The 14,036-nt window shown below is 49.0% G+C and overlaps 1 protein-coding gene across 1 annotated transcript in view; it reads left to right on the top strand.

Moving 5' to 3' along the window:
- Positions 1 to 11,924: 11,924 nt before the first annotated feature.
- Positions 11,925 to 14,036, top strand: part of LOC141157215 (cytochrome P450 2D15-like) — a 45,331-nt gene continuing 43,219 nt past the window's right edge. Inside the window, exon 1 of the mRNA XM_073644208.1 lies at positions 11,925 to 12,338. Within this exon, the coding sequence (XP_073500309.1) occupies positions 12,129 to 12,338 (210 nt within the window). The 5' untranslated portion in view covers positions 11,925 to 12,128. The remainder of the gene's footprint in view (positions 12,339 to 14,036) is intronic.

Here is a 14,036-nt window from a genome sequence, read left to right as displayed (position 1 = left end):
CATATAAACATTATATATATATAAAACTTTTTATATAAACATTCTCGTAGACTTCTCTTGTCTCTGGCTCCTCCTCCGGACACTGTGCAACGTGTGTCCGGGAAAAGTGCGACAGTCTCTTAGAAAAATCTGGTTTTCTTATAAAACCGGTAGGGGGCGCTTTAGGACGCGCAACTATATACAGGGAAGTTGGAAGTTGGCCGCTCTCAGTCCTCGGCCAGTTAGAGGAAAGGGAATGGCTGCTCACAGTCCTCAGCCTGTAGGATGAAGGGGTTAACGGGTAAAACAGTTCACTGGTCCCAACGGGGACTATTTTAGCAGCAGCAACAGTTCCAGTTTCAGTTCCTTTATACCCCGATTGGGTAACTATTTACATCACTTCTCGGCCGCACTCAACGGCGTCTTCCTCCTGCTCTTTGCTTATAGCTGGTTGTAACTTCAGACCCGTCCAGGCACGTATGCTGGGCGAACAGGTCCTCTCCCAGATGCGGCACCCTTGGTATTGCGGGCGCGGGCGCGGTGGTGGTGGCGCCCGGGTTGCCCAGGCCTTGCGGCCAGGCCTGGGGCACCTGGAAGGTGAAGGGCACCGTTAATACGGCGGCGCCCTGGGCTACCTGGCCTTGCGGCCAGGCCGGAGGCTCCGCGGAGGTAGGGGGCGCTGTTGGTGATGCGGCGCCCGGGGGTACTAGGCCTTGCGACCAGGCTGGTGGTATTTCCTGCTTTGTCATGCTCCGGGTCGAGGCGCGTGACGTCACAGGGGTCGCTGCGGCGGCTTCCGGTCGGGGCCTAGTCCATAGCGGTGACGTGGCGGCTACGGGCACAGCAGGGGGACTTTCAGGCTCTGCGACGGGGAGCTGGGGCAGGTAAGCGGTGTCACGGCTTGGGGTATAGGCGTCCCCTTTACCTGCCTCCATGCGTTCGGCTCCCTCCTCGGCGCCGTCTCCGGCCTTTGGTCCTCCCGCGCCATCCTCAGAGGCGGTCTGCTTCCTCTTCCAGGGTAGCGTGCTCCGTTGACTGGTCTCTGCTTGCTGGGTCATCTCCCGGCCCCACTCCGCCAGTATCTCGCGCTGTACCCGGGCCATCCTCCTTGCGAGGCCCTCCAGGGCAGTTTGTGCACACTCCCGGTCTCGGGGGAGCTGCGCTAGGATCTCCGCTAGACCTAGCGGGGTTGTGGACTCTAGCAGGCTCCTGACCATCGGGTCGGTGCTGCTCTGCTCGGCTCTCGGCAGGCTCCTGGCCAGCGGGCCGGTGCTGCTCTGCCCTCCTTCCTCGGTCTCTAGCAGACTCCTGGCCAGCGGGCCGGTGCTGTTCTGCTTTCTTTCCATCTCCGGGTGAGCTTCTCCGCTACTCCTTGTTAGACCTCTTGCCTCCGGGTGCGCTCGCTCCAGACTCCTCCAAGCGACACCCATCTTTTCTCTTCTCTTTCGTCTCCTCCCACCTTGAGGGCGGTCCCGGGGCAACTCGGTGACTGTCAGCTCCAGGGGTAGTTCTTTCACGCTGACAGACACCTCCAGCATCACAGTCTCTGTTGGTGGGGGCGGTTTCCACTTTTGGCGCCATTTTCTGTCCTGGCCCACGATGGGAGGTGGCCTCTTGCCCTCCTTTGGCACGCCCATAATGGCGTCCGCTGCTCTTCCAAGGCGGGAAATCTGCGGTTTTGGCGGGAAGCGTCGCCCAGTGGCGGGAAACTCTGCAGATGGCGGGAACAAGTTGGAAATGGCGGACAATCGGCGGGAAACGACTGGTGATGGAGTCCGATGGCGTGGACCCCCCGGAACCGGCGGGAGACTTCTTTCTGAGGTAAACTTGCACTTTTCTTCAGGCACGCAGTACCCGGGTGTTGCGGGCACGTAATCCTGCCGACTACGCCAAAGTTGACGCGCCCCCTGGGACATATTCCTTTTTGAGGGGAATACCCGGCACCGGATCAGATGGGGGGTTGTAGTCTCCGAGCGGCTGTGACCCGGCCCGTGCCCAGGGCGTCAAGCTAAGTGTTATGTGGCAGCTTTACAGATGTTACTAAAGTTCTTTTGTGTCGACTACGCCACCCGTTGTGATGCGGTCACTGTGGCCGCCGCTGCTGCAGGGTCCGCTGAGGCTGATGGTGGGTGCGCAGCTTGGTGAGATAACCCCCAACGGGAGGGGTATAGCCTCAGAGGGGACAGGCGCAGAGGATGGGGGTTGTGGTGGTGCGGTGCAGCCGGCAATGAAGACAGACTCGGGTTATGCAGTTAAGGGTGTTTACTTACTGCAGATGTTGTACTGGTCACTCCAGCTGCTAGTGACCACCCGAGCCGTGCTGCGTCCACCAGGTCCTGGATCCAGCCAACCCCCAAACAAGTCCAGAGCGTGGCCCTGAGCTCTCCCTCTGTCCTTTCTTCAGCCGTCCCCACCAGTGATTCACCTAGGTCCAGCTCCCTCGGGCCTTCTTTTGGGACACCCTTGGCCCTGGGTTCCCTGACCCTTCATGTGGTGTGCCTTCGGGGTGAATGTGGTGGGTGACCGTGACAGACACTGCCCACGGTCTCCGGTCTCTGGCTGGGGAATGTCTTTACCCCCACCAGCTTGGGTTCCGGTACCCTGATGCTGACTCCTCACCCGGTGTTCTAATTTGGGTTCTTGGGTCCCTTCAGTCTTCCCCCTCTGGGTCTTTCTCTGCTCCACTCTCTCTCTCTCCAGGGCTGCTGTTTCCTTCTCTCTCCTCTCCAACTGACTTGTTCTCAGCGTCTGACCCTGATCTAAGTTGGTGCCCTCCTTATATATCCCTCTATGTGTGAGCTCAGGTGACCAGCACCCAATGAGCTCCTATCACTACCCAGACTGCTCCCCCTATCTGCCCCTACACTACATGGGATGTACCACCCCCCTCCCACTCCAGCCAGGAACAGGCTCGGTTGTACCTGCACATTTCTAAGTGGGAGTACCGTCGGCCTGCTCCTCTGGAATGGGATGTATGTAGTGCATGCAGTCTATCTGAGCTCAGTTCCACACTCCTTCCTTACCCGGGAGTGGAATATCACACCTCTGGGTTGAGGTGCAATACCCCTGTAGCAGCCGAATCCTCAGGGTGCTACAGGGGCAGGGCAGCATATATACAAGGATGGGGGCAGGGCAGCATATATACAAGAATGAGGGTAGGGCAGCATATATACAAGGATGGGGGCAGGGCAGCATATATACAAAGATGGGGGAAGCATATATAAAAGGATGGGGGGAGGGGAGCATATATACAAGGATGGGGGCAGGGCAGCATATATACAAGAATGAGGGTAGGGCAGCATATATACAAGGATGGGGGAGGGCAGCATATATACAAGAATGAGGGTAGGGCAGCATATATACAAGAATGAGGGTAGGGCAGCATATATACAAGGATGGGGGCTGGGCAGCATATATACAAGAATGAGGGTAGGGCAGCATATATACAAGGATGGGGACAGCATATATACAAGAATGGGGGGAGGCCAGCATATATACAAGGATGGGGGCATATACTAAGATGGGGGTGAGCACATTCTTTATTTCTGCCATCTCATACCCCTGCTCCTTCCTGTGGCTACGCTATACTGCACTCACTTGCTCTTTGTATCAGTTGTTTTTTGTAAACTAAAACCTCAATATTTAGGTTAAATTTCCGTGTTGGCACTTGGCGATAAATAAGTGGGTTTTGGATTGCAGTTTGGGCACTCGGTCTCTAAAAGGTTCGCCATCACTGCTCTAGGGTAACCCTTCTCTTTGAATCTTGTGATCAATGTGTTTGATTGCTCCTGGTAATCAGCTGTTGAGGTACAGTTACGCCTAATGCGTCGGAATTGACTAGAAGGGATATTTTCTTCCACTTGGGGTAATGTCCGCTTGAGTAATCAAGGTATCCATTTGTGTCTACCGATTTGAAATATGTTCTACTTTGGATTTTTTGACCTACAGTATATAGTTCAAAATCCAAATAAACGATTTTTTCTTTAGATGTATCGCTAGTGAACAATAAGCCCCAATCATTTTGGTTTAACTCTTTCACACAGGACTCTGCTTCGCTTGCTGTGCCCCTCCATATTATGATCAAATCATCGATATATCTGCGATAATATCGAATGTGATCCTTATATTTGGGGGCTGTGAGTGGCGACAGGGACTCGAATCGCCCCGTGAATAAATTTGCGAAACTGGGTGCGACCTGAGTCCCCATCGCAGTCCCGAACTGCTGCAGGTACAGTGTGTTTTGGAACCAAAAAAGATTGTGTTTGAGTATAAATCTCAGGCTTTTGAGCAGAAAGATTTTTTTGTTCCATCAACACCGCTGTGTCGTTTGATAAATAATAATCTATAGATTCGATACCCAGGTCGTGATCTATAATTGAATACAGCGCACAAACGTCAAGGGTCAAAAAAAGAAAATCGGTTTCCCATTCTATATCTCTAGTTTCCAATATCAGTTGTGTGGAGTCTTAAGATATGAGGGAAATTTAGATACATATCCTTGTAAGAATAAATCAACATAATGGGACAGAGAGCTGGTCAAAGAACCAATTCCGGAAATGATGGGTCTTCCCGGAGGATTTTTATTGTCTTTATGAATTTTGGTTAAATGGTAAAATATTGCCTGATTAGAATTATTATTGGTTAAGAACCGTTTTTCTTTTTTGTTGAGTACTTTTGCTTGATACGCTTCATTTATCAGGATGTTGTATTCTTTTTCATAGGATTTGGTAGGATCTACTGTAACAATTTTGTAGTATTTATTATCAGACAGAATATTTAGTGCTTCCTTGATATAATCATCTCGATCTTGTACAACCACCCCCCCTCCCTTGTCAGCTTGTCTTATGACAATTTTGGTGTTATTTTGTAGCCGTTTTAAAGCCAAACGTTCCCCTTTTCGTAAATTGTATGTACTTATTTTAGTTTTATTAATATTTTCAAACTCACCCATGACAAGGGAATAAAAGGTTCCAAGAAAGTGTCCTCTATGATGTAGAGGATAAAATTGGGATTTTGGTAAAACTGGTTGATGCATATATACATCTGACTCTAAGGCCATGTGCCCACGTAGCGTTTTTGTAGCGTTTTTACGGCTGCGAAAACGTTTGTAAAACAGTCTGCCATGCAAAGTAATGTGAATTCGGATGTGCTTGTGCACATGATGCGCTAATTTGCGCGCCGAATTCGCATTGCGTTGCAAAACGCAGCATGACCATTTCTACCGCGATTACGCTGCAAATTCGCGGCCATTGAGGAACATTGAATCGCAGCAAACCCGCAGGTATATGTGGATTTGCTGCGTTTCAATTAAATTCAATGGCCGCGAATTTGCAGCGTAATCGCGGTGCGTGTGGTACCCGGGATGAAGAGGAGACTACAACTCCTCTTCATCCCGGCTACCACGCGGTGAAAAAAAGAAATAAAAAAGTAAAAAACAAACAAAACCTGTATAGTCACCTCTCCGGCGGCCCCCGGTCTGCTCTCCGGTCTCCTCCAGTCTGCTCCCGGCCACATCCTCTCTCCTTGCCGTCCCGCAGTGTACTGTCAGGACCTGCGGTGACGTCATTTAGTCACCTGATGGTCACGCGACCGCTGACGTCGGCGGTCAGGTGATGGTCGCGTGACCATCAGCTGACTAAATGACGTCACCGCAGGTCCTGACAGTACACTGCGGGACGGCAAGGAGAGAGGACGCGGCTGGGAGCAGACCGGAGAGGTGAGTATACAGGTTTTTTTTATTTTTAACACTTTAATTCTCTTTTTTTTTTTTTTTTTTTTACTATAGATGCTGCATTTAAAGCATCAGTTGTTCACACATTATAAATCCATGCCGGTTGCATGGATTTATATTGTGTGACCAACTTGTCAAGCACTTTTCCAAGTGATGCTCAAAATCGCTTGGAAAACTGCTAGAAAAAACGCATGCGAAAACGCATGTAAAAACGCTGAAAAAATGCTTCTTTCTGTCAGAAAAAACGCATGTAAATCTGCACGCGTTTTTTTCTGTCAGAGAGAAGCAAAAACGCTCTGCATCAAATCTGCTACGTGGGCACATAGCCTAAAGCCAAAGGTTCAGATTTCACTTTGGTTTTTTCAATCTGGAAGTGTCTATCTAGGGTGAGTTTGTGAACAAACCTATTTAAATCCAGGAATAGTTGATATTCACTAGCTTGTTGTGAGCATAGGCGGATTATAATGAGGGCAATCCGGGCTACCGCCCGGGGCCCCGAGCCTGCAGGGGGCCCGCGGCTCCGGGCGGGGTGTCTAATGCCGGATTGCCCTCATTATATGTCCAGGCACATACCGGTAGCAGTGGCGGGAGGGGGGGCCCCGGACTGCTCCCCCAGCAGCGGCGCACGGCCGCTACTTCTTCATCGGCCGGGCCAGCACTGCAGCAGTTAACTTCCCTGTGCTGGCCCGGCCGCATCACTGCTAGGAGACACGGCCCTGTGCGCGGCCATGTCTCCTAGCTGTGACGTCACGCAGTGCGCGCCCGGCCTGCACTGCTGCAACGGAGAAGTCAGAGCAGGCAGGAGGAATGGAGCCGGGGGATGGTGAGTCTGTATGTGTATGTGTGTGTGTGTGTGTGTGTGCAGGCAGATATCATTGTGTGATGTCTGTTTATATGTATTTTTGTGTTTCAAATGTGTTTATGCGTGTATGTATATGTCTGTATATGTTTGTGTGTGTGCGTGACTGCATGCGTGACTGCGTGCGGCCTCCTGCTGAGTATAGTTGGCACCGTGCGGCCTCCTGCTGTCTCTGGGGGGGGCGCCGTGCGGCCTCCTGCTGTGTATAGATGGCGCCGTGCGGCCTCCTGCTGTGTATAGATGGCACCGTGCGGCCCCCTGCTGTGTATAGATGGCGCCGTGCGGCCCCCTGCTGTGTATAGATGGCGCCGTGCGGCCTCCTGCTGTGTATAGATGGCACCGTGCGGCCCCTGCTGTGTATAAATGGCGCCGTGCGGCCCCCTGCTGTGTATAGATGCCGCCGTGCGGCCCCCTGCTGTGTATAGATGGCGCCGTGCGGCCTCCTGCTGTGTATAGATGGCGCCGTGCGGCCTCCTGCTGTGTTTAGATGGCGCCATGCGGCCTCCTGCTGTGTATAGATGGTGCCGTGCGGCCTCCTGCTGTGTATAGATGGGGCCGTGCGGCCTCCTGCTGTGTATAGATGGCGCCGTGCGGCCTCCTGCTGTGTATAGATGGCGCCGTGCGGCCTCCCGCTGTGTATAGATGGCTACGTGCGGCCTCCCGTTGTGTATAGATGGCTACGTGCAGCCTCCCGCTGTGTATAGATGGCTACGTGCGGCCTCCCGCTGTGTATAGATGGCACCGTGCAGCCTCCCGCTGTGTATAGATGGCTACGTGTGCTCAATATTGAGTCATACAATTAATGTAAGGCTATGTGCCCACGATACAGAAATGTTCCGGATTTTTTTTGAGCGTTTCTGCATCTCCCTGGCAGAAAAAACGCATGCGGATTTTACATGCGGATTTTACATGCATTTTCCTGCCAGGGACATGCGGATGTGAAGCGGTCTTCACTTGCATTTCTGCATGCGGGTTGACAAGCGCTTTAAAAGCGATTTTAGCATCACTTGGAAAGTGCTTGACAACTTGGTTACACTATATAAATCCATGCAACCAGCATGGATTTATATAGTGTGACCGTAAAAGAATGGTAAAAAATAAAAAATATATACTTACCTTCTGATGGCCTGCCGATGTCAGCGGTCGCGTGACCCGTCACATGACTAAATGACGTCACGGCAGGTCCTTTTCAGACCATCGCGAGCTGCCGGCAAGCCAGGACGCATCGGATAAAGACACCGGGGGCCATCAGAAGGTAAGTATAATATTTATTTTTTATTTTATTCTTTTTTTTACAGGTTCTATGGTACCCGGGTCCGGAGGAGAGTCTCCTGTCCTCCACATCCAGGTACCATCCGCACATTGAAACGCATGGATTCCGCATCACATGATCTATCACAGGGGATCATGTGACATGTCACGTGATAAATCAGGTGTGTGTGTGTGTGTGTGTGGGGGGGGGGGCGCACCTTCTAAGCTGCCCGGGGCCCTTGCTACTCTTAATCCATCCCTGGTTGTGAGGGACAAAATTTTAATCCTTTGGTAAGGAGATTAATTTTGAAGTCATCGAGTGTATGTTGTGATAAGTTGAAAATCGTTACAATTTGGGAGCTTTTTTTGTGGGGGTGTATTTTGGGGAACTGTTGGTGTTTTCTTCCTCCTCGTTTTCCCCGCAATGTTCTTTTCTTTTTCGGGATGATTTGAGTGGTGGAAAGAACTTTGTTATGGAGTGTGACCAGAGGGATAGAGGAGGAGGGAGGGTAGTAGTGGGGCATGGGTGCCCTGGAAATGTCAAGGACGGGCGTGTGGGGCCCAATCTTAAAAAAGAAATGTCGGATGCATTGCTGAATGTGGATGCGACTGAGGACGAAGATGATTTGGGAGACCGGGAGGACAGAGGCGTGATATTCGTGGGAACTATGGTATTTTGTGAAGAAGAATTGGATGAAGTGTCATAGACAGAGATATTGCTGAGATTAATAGGGGATAGAGTACCAGATCCAGAAGGTAAGGGGGTATCTCCTTTTTTAGCAGTGATGAGTGCTGGTAAATTTGGATTGGGTGTGGGATATTTTTTAATTCAAAATAAATTTTTATATCTTGAACCCATGCGCTTTTGAGCAGTCCCCTGCGAGCCTATTGGAACGTTTTCACTAAACCTACAGTGGAGTCTCTATTATTATCCACGGGAGCGCCTCCGGTAATCTCTTGTCACAAATAATACCACATACAAGGGACAAATACCGCTACACCATGATCAGACCACATATTACCACCACATAGTGACCGAATAATACCACATGCAAGGAACAAATACCACCACACTGTGACCAGATCACATATTACCACCACATAGTGACCGAATACTACAATACTGATCATTAATAAAAAAACAGAATACTAATATTACCATAAGTGACATTATTCACAGGAGCTCTGTGCATAGTATACAGTGTACAGTGTCAGGGTACAGATAACACACTCACTCACCAGTGACATCTGTAGTTGAAGTCCTTCATCTTTGCTTTTCCTCTTCACCCAGTGCCGACCGCCATCACTTCTTCCAGACAGGACTCATCTCTGCATAAAATAACAGTTATTTAGAACAGCTTACAGAACACATTCCCCAATTTTTCCCAACTTCTCACTACACCAGATGAAGAAAAAAAATGACATAGTGTTGCCCTGCAGAGTAACAGGACCCCCCCCCACTGAAAATAGTATCCTCAAAAATAAAATCCATCACACCAGTAATAATATCCTTTAATTAGCCCCTACAGTAATAATGCCCCACGTCTTGCCCCCCATTGTCTCCATCCTGTCCTCATTGTCTCCATGCTGCCCTCAATCTGCCTCCAATGTATCCAATGTCTCTATCCTGCCCCCATGTCTCCATTCTGCCCCTCGTGTCTCTCCATCCTGCCCCTCATGTTTTCATTCTCCCACCCGCTGCCAGTGACTGACAGGTCTTTCTCCAATCGCGCATGCAGTAATACTGGAGACTTGTCAGTCACTGGCAGCGGGTGGAGAGAAGCCACCGGGTCATGTCTGTCCGATTCATCCACTGTGCGGCTTGGTCCCCGGCAGCTTTTAAAGTACATTCTTCTCTGAGAGGCCGCAGCGTTTCAGAGTCAAACATACCTGGCTGACATCAGACAGAAGGTGCCTGATACTCGCTGCCGGTAGATGATGGGTATCAGCTGTCAGGTTCGCTTTAAAGGAGTTTTCTAAAATAATGAAAGCGCTGCACCCCGACAGTAATACATGTGCATTAAAGAGATTATCAGGTCAAAGGTTCTGATGGGAGGTTAGATTTTGTAAAACTAAAAACAACATAATGAACCCTACTTACCAGCAGTTACCCTCCTGGATCTGGTGCAGACTGATCTGTGATCTGCACCAGCAGCAATAATGTCACCGTTCTACCAGACTCAGGACCGCTGCTGCTTTTGATAGGCTGCAGCAGTCAGGTAACTTGAACTGCAGCAGTCATGTGTCTTGTAGAACGGTGACATAATGTTGGTGCAGACCATAGGGTGGCTTGCACTGAGTCCAGGAGAGTGACAGCAGGTGAGTATGATTTATTTTGTTCTTTTTAATCTGGCCTCCAGGTAGTGAGCACCTTGTGTTTTTTGTTTTTTTTTAGTGTCACATTCCCTGATGTTTCTTTTTACAATGGCTGCAAGTGTCTCGGCCCAGATGCCCCATGTGACATCTCCAGCCAATTTGTTTAAAAGCGTGCGCCTAAGTGTCCATGCCCGCGATCAGGAATAGCAGTACTTGGACGCAGTGTATTTTTGCTGTGTCCAAAACGCTGCGTTCTAATCACACACTTAAATCCGCATGTGTTTAGAGAACTATACGGATTTACCACATCTAATGACTGGCTATGGGTTAAACTATGTAGCGGGAACAAGCGTCTTCGCAACATAAATTAACAGTCTGCGGCCCATAAACACCTCCGGTTGCCATATATGCCTGCTCACTCAGTCCACACCACGTGACCCCATCTGCAGACGCCGCTGATGTCCGTTGATGTCATGTCATCTTCCAGATTTTCTTGATTCACCCAGTCGCATACACCCCCCTGATTGACTGAGCTGTGTGACGCCGTGACCAGGCCTACTCCACTGAGAGGGAAAGGGGGACCCATTTAAGACTTTTCCTATGGGGCCCCTTGGTTTCTATGTACGCCCCTGTAATGGTAGGAGTAAAATACTGATGACCATTCACTCCTACACCTGCCATCCATGTGGAAGGTGGATGCTTGGTGTTATAATGGCACAAATAAATTTTTTGGAAGGTGCTAAATCATATCAAAAGTGTAATTTTTTATTCTCAGGCCCCATTTAGACATCCATGAGTTTTCATGTACAGTACGTAAAAAATGGTCTGAGTACCATCAGTGTTTAAAGTTTCATTGAGATGTCCATTTTTCCCGTATAAGTGCTATCTGTTGTTTTCACGGATAGCACTCGTGCCTTTGATAGTCTATAGAGCCATTCACATGTGCGGGATTTTTCATGGATTGAGCACTCGGCGGAAAATTGCGGAGACATGTCCGAATTTGATCCAAGGGTCAGATCAAGATCAGCAATGCAAGTCTATGGGTCCGCGAAAAAATCAGACTGCACTCAGGTAACATCCGAGTGTGGCCTGATATTCACGAGCTGTCAGAATGGAGAAAACTTTTTTTTATCCGCGTATGAGAAAAACTGATGACACTCTGATCAAAGTCTGGTCAAAATAATTGGTCCATTTTTCTCGTATCAAATAAAATCGAAAGTCTGAATGCGTCCTCCTCACATGTCAGTTTTTCACAGACAAGGGCTATCCCTTTTTTATCATTAATACCTTTTGTACCTATGACAGTCTATGGGGCTGTTCACAATTCAGAATTTTTCTCTAACCGAGTGGTCCGTGCAAAATCATGGAAACATGTCCAATATTAATCTAAGTGTCGGATCAAAATTGGCAATGCAAGTCTATGGGTCAGCGAAAAAATCTGACAGCGCTCATATGCCATCCGTGTGCTGCCTGTTGTTCACTGACTGATAGGAGAAGGTGGAGAAACTTTTTTTTTTCACCAGTGAATAAACTGATGAAAATCTGATCAAACTCTAATGAAACGCTGATGAAACTTGGTCTGTTGTGTGAATGAGCCCTTAGTGTTTTAAAACTGATACTTAATTGGACAGAGAAATATCCCAGGCCGGAAGTCTTTCTGATGGTGGATTATTAACTTTTTATGACTCGCTCACTCTGACGAGCAGCCACTCCTCCTGGCAGGCTTTCCCCTTGGCATCGAATCTCTTAAAGCTGCTTTATATAATGTTCCTCATTCTCGTTATTAAAAAGGATTTTGCCCCTTTAAAGATAAGGCAGGAAGAGCAGCTGGTACACAGGCCTGCTGTATGTGCAGCAATGAGAGCGGCTTCTTGTTGTCTGCGAATGAACGCCGTAGACTGGGGGGGAACGGACTGAGGCGAGGGCTGGGACGGTATTTAAGACAGCTAGGACGTGAATCGTCTGCCGGCAGCAGCTTCCTCACCCGCAGCGATGCAGCTGCTCAGGTTCTGCTCTTATATCCTTGGCTTCTTTTCTAATGTTTTCTCCTTGGGTGTACTCCTCGCCATTTCTCTCCTGTTTCTGGACTTCATGAAGCGACGGAAGAGGTGGGATCGTTACCCCCCGGGCCCAGCTTCTGTACCTTTTGTGGGGAACATATTCCAAGTTGACTTTTCCAATATTCATAACAACTTTAGAGAGGTAAACGGCCGTGCTTCACTATATATTTTCTTCTATCCATAGTTTCCATCTGAATTGATTTGCCTTCAGTCATACTTAGGCGGATGTGTACTGGGCTTGTGACCACTCTCTTATGTAGCCAACAGTGGCCTCGGACTGCAGGGACGCCAAGGCATCTCTCCTCCATAGGTGGCCATTGCTCGTAGAGGTGACCCACTGAGTAGGAACAGAAGATTGTCTACTTTGCATAAAAACAATTCACCTATTAATAATACTGTTTACAATTCTGAATCCTTCACCTCCATAAAGATATAAGTATGCATTAGTTATGCTATGGATATAGCCTGGTTCTTACCGCTAACTGCAAAAAAGATATACTGCAGACAGGGGTGGATTAAGAGTAGCAAGGGCCCCGGGCAGTTTAGAAGGCGTGGCCCCCCCCCCCTACACACACACACACACACACACACACACACACACACACACACACACACACACACACACACACACACACACACACACACACACACACACACACACACACACACACACACACACACACACCTGATGTATCACGTGACATGTCACATGATCCCCTGTGATAGTTCATGTGATAGTTCACGTGAAATTAATTTGGCACAATATTAATTATAATATTTTTTTTTAGGCTGTGTGCCCACTATGCGTTTTTTAAGCGTTTCCACAGCGGCAATTCCGCTGCAGAAACACTTAAAAAAACGCTTGGTAGAAGGTCTGCCATGTTCCCCAATGATAATCCGCATGTGCTGTGCACATGCTGCGGAAATTTCCGCTGCGGATTATCATTGTGGAAAAATCCGCAGCACTACCAACTGTTTTGCGGAAGCGCGGCGTTTTCGCCGCCATTGACTTGCATTGGAACGCATGGAATCCGCATCACTGCATCTGTACATGCAGAATCCATGTGTTTCAATGTGCGGATGGTACCCGGGTGTGGAGGACAGGAGACTCTCCTCCGGACCCAGGTACCATAGAACCTGTAAAAAAAAAAAATAAAATAAAAAATAAATATTATATTTACCTTCTGATGGCCCCCAGTGTCTCTATCCGATGCGTCGTGGATTGCCGGCAGCTCACGATGGTCTGAAAAGGACCTGCCATGACGTCATTTAGTCATGTGATGGGACACGCGACCACTGACGTCGGCAGGCCATCAGAAGGTAATTATATATTTATTTTTTACCATTCTTTTACAGTCACACTATATAAATCCATGCCGGTTGCATGGATTTATATAGTGTGACCAAGTTGTCAAGCACTTTCCAAGTGATGCTAAAATCGCTTGGAAAGCGCTTGTCAACCCGCATGCGGAAATGCAAGTGAAGAACGCTTCACATCCGCATGTCCCTGGCAGGAAAAACGCATGTACAATCCTCATGTACAATCCGCATGTACAATGCGCATGCGTTTTTTCTGCCAGGGAGATGTAGAAACGCTCAAAAAAAATCCGGAGCATTTCTGCATCGTGGGCACATAGCCTTACATTAATTGTATGACTCAATATTGAGCACACATAGCCATCTATACACAGCAGGAGGTCGCACGTAGCCATCTATACACAGCGGGAGGCCGCACGGCGCCATCTATACACAGCGGGAGGCCGCATGGCGTCATCTATACACAGCAGGGGGCCACACGGTGCCATCTATACACAGCGGGAGGCCGCACGATACCATCTAT

The sequence above is a fragment of the Phyllobates terribilis genome, unplaced genomic scaffold (assembly GCF_046119375.1).
Source record: "Phyllobates terribilis strain yellow unplaced genomic scaffold, ASM4611937v1 Scaffold_8__6_contigs__length_399053987, whole genome shotgun sequence".
NCBI classification, from domain to species: Eukaryota; Metazoa; Chordata; class Amphibia; order Anura; family Dendrobatidae; genus Phyllobates; species Phyllobates terribilis.
Note: the sequence above shows the minus strand (reverse complement) of the source record. Positions and strands in the feature narration are given on the sequence as shown.